The 12869-nt window shown below is 31.6% G+C and overlaps 1 protein-coding gene across 9 annotated transcripts in view; it reads right to left on the bottom strand.

Annotated features, from left to right (window-relative positions):
- Positions 1-756: 756 nt before the first annotated feature.
- The window catches only part of LOC143257147 (adenylyl cyclase-associated protein 1-like), a 54903-nt gene continuing 42790 nt past the window's right edge, over positions 757-12869 (bottom strand). For all 9 annotated transcript variants that reach the window (XM_076515468.1, XM_076515474.1, XM_076515467.1 and 6 more), the window contains 5 exons: positions 9737-9927; positions 6604-6727; positions 5590-5672; positions 4969-5112; positions 757-1432 (listed from right to left, as the gene is read on the bottom strand). In XM_076515468.1, the coding sequence (XP_076371583.1) occupies positions 1352-1432; positions 4969-5112; positions 5590-5672; positions 6604-6727; positions 9737-9927 (623 nt within the window). In that variant the 3' untranslated portion in view covers positions 757-1351. The remainder of the gene's footprint in view (positions 1433-4968; positions 5113-5589; positions 5673-6603; positions 6728-9736; positions 9928-12869) is intronic.

Here is a 12869-nt window from a genome sequence, read left to right as displayed (position 1 = left end):
AGCTTTTAACACTTGCCGTATAACGTGTACCTAAAAATATAGTTAAGGCTTTCCAGGTGTGCCGCGAAATTTTCAGACTATCATAGTGTGCCGCAAGTCAGAAAAGGTTGAGAACCACTGTGTTACGATGCTTGACTGGAATAGGGAGCATGTTGAGTGGTAGTTTTTTAACTTAACTTTGTTCTAATAAATGTTTGTTTTTCTTAAATTTTGCACAAAGCTACTTAAGGGCTATCTGTGCTAGCCATCCCTAATTTAGCAGTGTAAGACTAGAAGGAAGGCAGCTAGTCATCACCACCCACTGCCAACTCTTGGGCGACTCTTTTACTAACGAATAGTAAGTTTGACTGTCACATTATAATGCTAATACAGCTGAAAGGAGGAGCATGTTTGATGCGACAGGAATACAAACCCACGACCCTCAGATTACAAGTCGAGCACCTTAACCCACCTGGCCATGCTGGGCCCTCTATTAAATGTTCCTTAAAGCTTGGTGGTGATTCATTCTTTCAAAACTAACCCTGCTGAACACACAACTATTAGAATATCTTCATGTGTTCCTACATAATTCAACTGAGTATGAAAAATTTAGTTTTACTTGTCCTTTTAAAACAGGCTACTTTGATTGATTTGTTTTGAAATATTAACACACTACTTCACACAGAATAATGTTCTAATGTATTGCACAAACAAATGGGACTATAAGTGTTCAACAATGTTGCTGTTCCTTTGTGGAAAAGTAACTTCTTCCATCACTGTTTTAAACTTTCTTTTAATAAGACAATAATACATGCTTTTTCATTATTTAGCATATTTCTGGAGGTAATCATAATATAATGTATTTTTACTCGAAGTATGACTATTTTAATATATTAGTTTTGACTAGTCAGAATTATATATGCATACACTATACAATAAACTGAAGAAAAAAAAGACAATATTTAATGGAACAGAGTCCAGAAGCAAATGTTAACAAGCTTAATACTGCAAAAATTAAGTAGATTCTGTTAGTTTATGATATTAAATTAATTTAATCAATCATTTTTGGAACTATAATTTAACATATATTTAATTCTAAACACAATTATGCAAGTTGACACCTGGTATTTGACTGCTCACCATACACACAGACAGATACTAATAGCATTGAAAGATACTTTGTTTTGAAAATCATGGCACTAGGCTCTTTAAGAAAAACATCAGAAAAACTTACAAGAATCTGTTTACCACAAACTGATGCCAGTTCACCCTAATCTTCAACACTAAGTCTGAATGCAAATTATAACCCCAATTTAACAAAATTAGCTCCACACACAATAATCTGTCAAAGACAACGGTAAGATGTGTAACTTCACATCTTATCCACACAATCAGTATGGATTCCCTTACCCGTCCATACAGTCCTAAACTGTTCTGGTACCGCAAATTCCATCTAAAGAATCAGAAAACAGGAAACATTAAAGCTTGCAGGAAATGTTTTGATAGACAGTGTTAGAATAATTTAGTTTTTTTTTCTATTTTCAGAAATAGCTCTTTTCCAATATTGGCAAAAAATGAAACTCAATTACAACTTTAGTTGATATTTTTCTGTTACTAGTTAAGATAATATTCTTTAGTCTTCCAACAACTCCACAGGATTACTCTGCAAATGAAGTGTTAGATACATTATCAATCACTAAAGTCTCCAAGATCTGGTGCATCAGGTTTCAACGTCCCCAAATTACAAAAGTAAATAAACACAATTTATCAAACATCTATCACTGCTTTCATTTGACGTTTCTTAAATTTGCCATCCCAGGTAAAGGTAGCTTCCTACACATAAATGCAGCTCTTATCTAATATTTTAGAAGAAACACTATATATACAAAAAACTTTACATTTTCTGGACTTAACAGACTGATCAACTGCACACAGCCATAACTTACAGTCTAAAGGGAAAGCAGTTAACTCAACTACTGGACTACTCCTGTTTGACTGAAGAGAAGCACATGACCATTAAATTCAACATAACCACAATTTCAAACTGTACAGTATATTTTCATAATAATCATAACAATCCATAGGTTCTCAGTGTGAGGACACTAATCACCATACCACACCCAGCCTTAAGGTAGATGAAATTACATTTAACTCAAATTAAAAGTTTGGTTTCTCAAATAACTTTATCAAAACCTTTACAACAGCTGAAAGATGAGTTTACCATCATTGGAAGTAACAGAATTACATTACTGGGAACACAATGACAATTAAAAGTTTACCATCATTGGAAGTAACAGAATTACACTCATTACAGGGAACACAATGACAATTAAAGTTTACCATCATTGGAAGTAACAGAATTACACTCATTACTGGGAACACAATGACAATTAAAGTTTACCATCATTGGAAGTAACAGAATTACTCTCATTACTGGGAACACAATGACAATTAAAGTTTACCATCATTGAAGTAACAGAATTACTCTCATTACTGGGAACACAATGACAATTAAAAGTTTACCATCATTGGAAGTAACAGAATTACTCTCATTACTGGGAACACAATGACAATTAAAAGTTTACCATCATTGGAAGTAACAGAATTACACTCATTACTGGGAACACAATGACAATTAAAAGTTTACCATCATTGGAAGTAACAGAATTACTCTCATTACTGGGAACACAATGACAATTAAAAGTTTACCATCATTGGAAGTAACAGAATTACACTCATTACTGGGAACACAATGACAATTAAAAGTTTACATCATTGGAAGTTACTCTCATTACTGGGAACACAATGACAATTAAAAGTTTACCATCATTGGAAGTAACAGAATTACTGGGAACACACTCTCATTACAGGGAACACAATGACAATTAAAAGTTTACCATCATTGGAAGTAACAGAATTACTCTCATTACTGGGAACACAATGACAATTAAAAGTTTACCATCATTGGAAGTAACAGAATTACTCTCATTACAGGGAACACAATGACAATTAAAAGTTTACCATCATTGGAAGTAACAGAATTACTCTTACATGACAATAAAGTTTACCATCATTGGAAGTAACAGAATTACACAACACAATGACAATTAAAAGTTTACCATCATTGGAAGTAACAGAATTACCATCTCATTACACTCATTACTGGGAACACAATGACAATTAAAGTTTACCATCATTGGTTTACCATCATTGTAACAGAATTACTCTCATTACAGGGAACACAATGACAATTAAAAGTTTACCATCATTGGAGTAACAGAATTACTCTCATTACTGGGAACACAATGACAATTAAAGTTTACCATCATTGGAAGTAACAGAATTACTCTCATTACAGGGAACACAATGACAATTAAAAGTTTACCATCATTGGAAGTAACAGAATTACTCTCATTACTGGGAACACAATGACAATTAAAAGTTTACCATCATTGGAAGTAACAGAATTACTCTCATTACTGGGAACACAATGACAATTAAAGTTTACCATCATTGGAAGTAACAGAATTAATTACAGGGAACACAATGACAATTAAAAGTTTACCATCATTGGAAGTAACAGAATTACTCTCATTACAGGGAACACAATGACAATTAAAGTTTACCATCATTGGACAGAATTACTCTCATTACAGGGAACACAATGACAATTAAAAGTTTACCATCATTGAATTACAACACAATGACAATTAAAGTTTACCATCATTGACAATTAAAAGTTTACCATCATTGGAAGTAACAACACTCATTACTGGGAACACAATTTACCATCATTGGAAGTAACAGAATTACACTCATTACAGGGAACACAATGACAATCAGAATTACACTCATTACTGGGAACACAATGACAATTAAAAGTTTACCATCATTGGAAGTAACAGAATTACTCTCATTACTGGGAACACAATGACAATTAAAAGTTTACCATCATTGGAAGTAACAGAATTACTCTCATTACTGGGAACACAATGACAATTAAAAGTTTACCATCATTGGAAGTAACAGAATTACACTCATTACTGGGAACACAATGACAATTAAAAGTTTACCATCATTGGAAGTAACAGAATTACACTCATTACAGGGAACACAATGACAATTAAAAGTTTACCATCATTGGAAGTAACAGAATTACACTCATTACTGGGAACACAATGACAATTAAAAGTTTACCATCATTGGAAGTAACAGAATTACACTCATTACTGGGAACACAATGACAATTAAAAGTTTACCATCATTGGAAGTAACAGAATTACACTCATTACTGGGAACACAATGACAATTAAAAGTTTACCATCATTGGAAGTAACAGAATTACACTCATTACTGGGAACACAATGACAATTAAAAGTTTACCATCATTGGAAGTAACAGAATTACACTCATTACAGGGAACACAATGACAATTAAAAGTTTACCATCATTGGAAGTAACAGAATTACACTCATTACAGGGAACACAATGACAATTAAAAGTTTACCATCATTGGAAGTAACAGAATTACACTCATTACTGGGAACACAATGACAATTAAAAGTTTACCATCATTGGAAGTAACAGAATTACACTCATTACTGGGAACACAATGACAATTAAAAGTTTACCATCATTGGAAGTAACAGAATTACACTCATTACTGGGAACACAATGACAATTAAAAGTTTACCATCATTGGAAGTAACAGAATTACACTCATTACTGGGAACACAATGACAATTAAAAGAAAGCTCACATGGTGAAACTCTTGAACAAACTAAACTGGTATGTTAGAAATATTTTATGACTTGACTTTGTTATAGAAAAGTTCTTTGTTTTAACTCTAAAAACTGCTCTAGACTTTTGTCACAATGGAGAATGTGTGTACAGTATTATTCTGTGTTGGTAATTTTTCAAGAGAAACTTTTGAGTTTAACCTGCCTAAAAACATTAAACTCAAACAATATACTAGGATAAAAAACTCACATAGTCACCACTGGGTTGTGGAACCGAAACATTAATCTCGGAAGATTTGGAACTGATTATCTGGACGTCAAGGGAATCCTTGCAGAGAAACAGCTGAGCACCATCTGTTTTATCAACGGAAATTGTAGGGCATTTACCCATGCACTGAAAAAAAAAGAAAAAAATTCAAGGGAAAGTTATAAACAACAGAAATGGATTTAGTGTGTGTTGTTGATCTATTTGAAACTGTTCACTGTTAAAAACAGTAGTAGAAATATTTTAAATAGCATTAGAAATATTTTAAGTAGTTCCAGTATTTCATTCTATGTGCAATAACTTTATTCAGAGATGAGAGTCAGGTACCGAATGCTTCATGAACTACACAATGGAGAACATTCTATCTAGTGAATTAGCTGTTTCTTACTTAGTCCCGAATGACATCTTTGACAGATCTAAACATATTATTGTGAAATTAACTTCAATAAACAGTTTCTTTCTGTACTTATTTTAATTAAAACTGCATACAAACGTTCTTACAAGTTAAAATTGAAACCACCTGATAAGATTTTCAAACAATAAAAATGCACTACACTATTAGTAAATGACACAGTTAGTTAAATGTTATCTTATTACTTAACTTACTTGGGCCTGAATTCTCTCACAGTTGATAAATTCCACAGAAGAAACAAGATCATCAAACACTATAGAGGTTTTCTTACACGTGTCTAAAAAAAGAAGTGACAAAATTCCTAGTTTTAAAAAAACAATTAAAATGATTACAGTTTAAAATGCTAATTCTCACAGCCAATAATCTGATAAATATAAGTTAACTATTTAAAAAACACTAACAACAGGCATAATCTTTCATTAGATATTTACAGCTTGGTATTATTTTTATCCTAAAGTTCATAGTAATGCAACCTTTAAAGGATTTATTACATTGATACACACCAGTGACAACACCTAGTGGTTAATCTGTACACAAGACTCCTGGGCTCTAAGATCTCCCTGAAACACTTTTTTTTCTAACACTTTAAAAGACACTGTTACTTTTACAACTAAACAGGTAATGTCAGCATAGCATTTCGTTAGAAAATAACAATAACCATCCTCTGGTGACCACTTTAATTCCTTTAAACAGTTGTTTGCCATGTATAAACATCACTGGTCCTTGCTCACACAATGTGCAAACATTTTTATTTATAAATTTTCACTTCTGGTGAAAAACCATGATGTAATACTACACAAACTTGTTAAAGAACTACTTAACATTTTGCTATGACTAATTTTGTCAAATACAATTTCCAAAAAATAAACCATCAATGGAATCAAAGGAAATTTGTTGTTTTTTTAAATAGTTTGTTTGATCTTTACAGTTTTTTTGTTACATTAACATTATTTCATGATAAACACAAACTTTTGATCCTAAGTAATTTTTTTCCCTACATTAAAAACAGAAATTCCTCTAGTTTAAGTAAATTCAATTTTCAGGCTCAAATACGTTTAACATACTGGCTATTATAACCAAAGAATTAAAAATACTTCAGTATGGTTTATGATAATATTACATATATATTAGCACTTTAAAATTTCTAGATTAGGAGATGAATACACTTACACTACATATTAAACATACAAACATTGAAACGTACTTACCTACAGTTATAGCATTAATTTTCCCCTTCACCAACACCAAACAATCATTACACTGATACACTTGAACTGTGTGGTTCATTTGAGTCTGATCGATAACTAAGTCCTTCCTACCTTGATGATACTCCTGTACAGGTGTATAAAGAGTCTACCTTGAGTCTTAGAATCAATGTAACATGACACGTTCCTGTTTTAACATTTAATAATTAAATATCACATTGTTTGAAAAATAATAGCAGATTTTTATATTAAAATTGTAATCATTTACTGGTATAAGAAACCTTTCATACAAATTCATATATATCATTGATATAAACTGAAGCTTCCTTCTATTCATTAGTGCTTTTATTCTTTTCTAAAACTGTTTCCAATGTTTCAGATCCTTACAGTTAATGATGAAAACAAAGCTGTGTATCTTTTCTTTTTGCATGAATTCATACTTGGTCATAATGCATCACAAACGGCTCACAGCATCAACCAAGCATGGGGCTAAGGAACCACGTCCGAATGTGAAGTACAGCATTGGTTCCAAAAGAGTTTCATAATAGAGATGCAAGTTTTGAAGATAAGGTGGGCAGAGAATGTCCTTCTGCTGTTCAAAACAACCAACTAAGAGCATTAGTGGAAAGACACCTGTGTCAAATTGCTTGATAAATGGCACAAGAATTGGGTGTTGGCATTTCCACAATTCAGAACCATCTTGAGCAAATTGGAAATGTGAAAAAGCTTGAAAAGTGGGTTCCATATGAAATCAGTGAAAATCAAAAAAAAGTTGCCACTCTAAACTGTGTCCTATGCTGATTTTGTACAACAGAAATGACCAATGTCTTTATCGAATTGTCCCCTGCAAAGAAAATTGGATCCTTTGTGACAACAGAAAGTGATCTGTGCAACAGCTCAACTGTGATGAGGCTCCAAGACTTCCTGAAGCCAAAGTTGCACCAACAGAAGGTTATGGTCACTGTATGGTGACCTGCAGCTAGTATATCCATTGCAGTTTACTCAGCCAGGGCCAAGACAACACTATGGAAGTTTACTGTCAAGAATTAGAAAAAATGCATAGAAAGTTGTGAGGAAAAAAGCTAGCATTAGTCAATCGAAGAGGACCAACCTTGCCTAACCCTCCTTACTCCCTAGACCTGTCGCTTACCAACTACCACTTCTTCAAACATTTGAACAACTTTTTAGAAGACAAAAGATTCAACAGAGCAGCAGCAGAGAATGGCATTAAAGAATTTTTGAGTATTAGGACTTCAAAGTTTTATTGTTATGGCATAAATATCGTTGTTTCTCATTGGCAGAAGTGCATAGATTCACTAGGTTCTTACTTGAATAAATAAAGTTGATTTTGAATTTGTTTTATTTCTCAAAGTTAAAATTTAAAACTGCTCATTTTTCAAAGAACTTAATAACTAAGGAAATACAACCATGTACAGTTTAACATCTTGCAAGAAAAGGCTCAATGCATCACATGGCTCACAGAAACCAAGTCAGTGACTGTTGTGCAGTGTAATTAAAGACACCAGTACAAATAAAAGTGTAGGATTTATTAAAGTTACTGTGTATGACATACCTATAACTAAAGGTCAGGATGATGGATGCCATCACCACTAACTGTGGGCATGCCACAGTGAACATTTACTTAAATCAGATATCAGTTGGATGTCCGAGAGCCAAAAGTCTACTTATTTTAATAAAATCTGTTTGGCTGGAGCTACAAGATGTTGTAAAATGTATGGTTGGATTTTTTATTACCTAATTTTAAAATAGGAATGAAAATTCTGAGCAACTCTGTATTATTCACCAATGGTGGGATCCACATCTTACATTAAGAAAAATTATGCATTAATTTTTTACAACATTCAGTTTAAACAATACACCAGAAAAAAAAACACTCATGTGTTTAAGTAAAATAAGGAGACTTCAGCAATAGCCAATGGGATTCACTATATACAAAGTATTTTTCTTTAATTGTTTATGTATTTTGTGTTATTAAAATCAGATCATATGCAATATGGTACATAAATATTTAAATTGTTGAAAAAGTTAACAGAATCTAAGTGTATATTTAAGTATTGATATAGTGCTATATAAAAATCTGTATAATGGTAATGTTACAAGAAAAGTGACAATCTCAGAACAGTTAAAGATCCTTCCACACAAATGCATTATTTTTTACTTTTTGCAACTGTTCATGAAGTGCATTAAATATTTGGCTTGAAAACAGTTAAAGTACTTTACACAAGGGATCTCAAGGGTTTTAATAATACCATAAATCACAACAAAAACAAAATTCCTCCACTTCCAACACAATAGAGGACAGAGTGATTGCACCTTTACCATGGGTCACATCTTCCCTTGTTTACAAAACAATTTGATACAAGTACAAAATTGCACTTGCGAGATTTTAAACACCAAGGAAATGATACTACACAGATGCAACAGTTAGTTTCTGTCACATTTCTCTTTGTCAAAGACCTGTTTCTAACTGATATGTCTAAATACTAATTAAGGATGCCACGTCATCTAAACTTTTAACAAAGATTAATGGGTTAATATGTTAAAGTAGCATTTTGGCAACTAAACCTTAAAATATAAATTGAAATTCTTATCATATACTAGTCTGAATATTCTGTATTTGACTGTTCTGTAAATATATTTTAGAAAGAAGCTACTGAGATTATTACTGATTAGAGATTAACTAGCCTGTTCAGACTTAAACAACACTCCTGAACATTCCAGAAATTCCTTAAACCTTAAAACTTATGAGCAAAAGTTAAAAGAAACGTAGTAATAATGTCAACCACACTACACCTGGTATACCAATGTGCCAAAGAGGCCTTTCGTCCAATAACAACATACATCAGAACCAATGGGATATGACAGACGTCAATTACTTGAACAAAAACTGTTTCATCATAAACCAGTCGAACTGAGTTTTTATCTGAATGTTTTTTTCTAAGTCTCTAATATTTTCTTGAACACAAGCTTTCCACAACAAATGACAAACTGAAAATTCCAGTGTTCTTCCATATTTCTTGATACATTGGTAATGACCTGAACAATAAATTTTACTGACTTTAACCAAACAATGTCAGTTCACCAAGCATTTCAAAACTTTCATTGTGGTACTTACAACCACCCATTTCTTGCCTTCCAGTTCTGTCCTTGGTGGCTTGACTGGCTTTGATGGTGTTGTAGCTGTTCCACTGCTGTAGGGTTTAAATGGCCGAGCTGTCGTTGGTGGATTTTTGTATGGAGTGGTAGCCTGAAGACGCAATTCAGGATTCTTATGAGTCTGTTGAGCTGCTGTGACAGTGCGTAAACCTCATATATAAAAAAAAAATTCACATTTCAGATAGACTATTATTATTGTAAAGAATAACATTTAACCAATCTTTCAATACACATTTGACTGTTATTATCTTAACATTAATGGACAAACTTATGACAATATCAAACTACTTTATCATCAAAATTACAAACAAATTTATCAATCTTATGACTGTATAACACAGATATTAATCCAAGTATCATTATAGAAGCAAAAAAATATAAAAAAACAAGCCAGTATTACAGACATTAGGTATTATTACAAAGTTATAAAAGAATGAGATAAACAAAGAGGCAGCAATATTATAAAACTGGGGTATTAATCCCTTATATACATCCAAGTCTTAGTCCAGTTTAAAGATGTAAACAACATTCAGGTACAGTTATAACATCAAAGAACAATGTATCAGAAAACACTGAGGTATTCTGTGTAGTGTTAATACTTTTAGTTAATTACTATAAACAGAAGACACAAGCAACAGAGAGACAAAGAACTGGTACAAACTGAAGACACAGACAAAAGAAAGAAATAACTAAAACAAACAGAGGAAAGAGAAAGAGGTACAGCTTGAAGACAAAAAGAGAAGGCACAAACTAATATCCAGTGTTATTAAAATTATTTAGGTGAGGTCTGTTTGCTTGATTGACTGCAAAGAAAGATACCAGCGGGATAAATTTCCAAATGTTTATAGCATGAGCCCTATAACTTACCAATGAGCCATTGAGGAAACAAAAGATTTGCCTACTAAACCAATAATTAAAAAATTTTTTTAAATGTTGGTTCTAAAACTATGGATGGAAGGACTTATGCAAGTGGTTTTTCTTTTTACATACTTGAACTTAAGGTTTTGAGGAAAGACATGAAATTTAAAATAAAACAGTTACTACTGCAAATATAAACTGAAACTTAAGTTGGAACTTCAATTCTAACTAAAAAACAGGAAATTTATACATGCAATTTTGTTAGATATCAAATGATAAAAGGTATTACAGTTTCTAATTTTATATACAGAACATTAATTGAGAAAACCTGATCTTGAAAACCATCATGCTAAAGAGACCAAATTTCATTTAAGAAACAAATTCACGAGTTTTTGTATTGTACAAGACCTATAATATTTTCTTTCATACTTTTATTTAAAGGGTCAAGGTCATAGAACCAGGAATTTTGGAGTAATCACTAGATAAGTATAAAGGATACAATATATCTACTGAATCATATTACACAGTCTTATGGATTACGTTTTCAATTCCACCAGCTGTAAACGTAATCAGTTGGAACAAATTAATCAGCAACATATACACATCAATCTGTTAGTTTACCCTTTTGACTCCACAATGACAGGTCATGGGCCAAAGGTCTCACCACTGCATTTGTTGACTTGCATTCAAAATTTTATTCAAGTACTATTTTATACATTTATGTCATTAAGTTTGGTATCAAACTGTAGATTATAATTCAAAAGTAAATATTTAAAAACACATCAACTTTTGTGTGATGTGGTATGTTGAATGTAGCACTGGTTCAAATTAGATGCTTGTGATGTTCAAATACAAAGTTTTTGTTTTGTATGAAATAACTTAAACTACCAATATTTGAAAGCTATAAAATAAAATTAAAACATGCTATTTTTTCTGTATCACTAATGTACTGAATGAAACACAATGGCACTCACTTCCTTTGGTTTTTAGAAATGGTCCCTTATATACATGCTTAATTCTATATATATGTGAATAACTAACTGAAAGCTCAGAATGTCCCAAGTAGTTTTCTCAGCCATTTTGAAATGTAATGGTGTTGTCTCTTCTTTTGAAATAAACATTCCTACTGTAAAGCTTTTAGCCTGTTCAGTTTGTTGGTTTTTTACCTACCTATAGCTCCAGTAGTAATTATTCATTCTTTGGCTATTCAAAAGATTATATAAAACCTAAAAAATATTTAGTTTTACAACCTCCATGTACAAAGTTTAAGGCTTAACAACCAAGTACAAAGGTCATAGCTAGAAGAGAATTGTTTGCTTTTATTTTATTAACTGTTCCATATTTTAAGACAAATAAGTTTAAAAACTTTTGTAAATAGTAATAATGTACATACATACATAAATGTATTCTAACTGATATGTGATTGTATTTTATAAAATACAACACCATTAAAACACAGCCAAGAGAGGTCACTTTATAAAGTCTAGAGGTCAGTTTTATATTATTGGATATGCTAACATGAGTGTACATGCACCTAGTCATTGTAACTTCTGTCTCAGTCAGCAATGACAGAAAAATCAATATAATAAAAATTATATACATATAAAAATTTAGAACTGTATGATATTCAAGCTATTTAGATTAAACACTTGTGTTTGAGTTATAATTTGTAGTCATTCTAGAAAGGAAAAAACAATTCACACTTACTACACAAATTTTTATAGTGATTACAAAATCTGTCAAATCTACCAAACATGTGCAGATATAATCCAATTTGATAATGAAAGTGCCATATAAGATAAAAAGTTTTTCTCGTAAACATTTGGTAACTATCTGGATGTTACAAAAAATTTCACAAATGAAATTTGAAAATTTGCTCATGCATAAAAGTATTTTTAATATTGAAATAAAAACCACTCTTCATGTTGCCTAGTCAACATTCTGAAAGAAAAAAAATGTTGAGAAAATATTTGACTAAAATATCTTAAGTTTAATTTTAAGTAATATTTTGTGTACCAAACCTTGTAATGTTTACTAATAACATGCAAAATTTTGTAAACGTTTAGTTTGTGCTCTTACAAATGTTTTATTTTAATATTTAATTGCGTCAGTCAATGAACTTTTAACATTTGCAATGGAGGAAATGCAATGAGATTCTGAACACTGATAGTGGATGAAACAAAACTTTCTTTGATGCTCATGTCAGAAGGGAGGAAAATAAAGACTATTAGATC

Source organism: Tachypleus tridentatus, chromosome 7 (assembly GCF_004210375.1).
Source record: "Tachypleus tridentatus isolate NWPU-2018 chromosome 7, ASM421037v1, whole genome shotgun sequence".
Taxonomy (NCBI): Eukaryota; Metazoa; Arthropoda; class Merostomata; order Xiphosura; family Limulidae; genus Tachypleus; species Tachypleus tridentatus.
The sequence above is the reverse complement of the archived record's forward strand: the minus strand, read 5'-3'. Positions and strand labels throughout refer to the sequence as shown.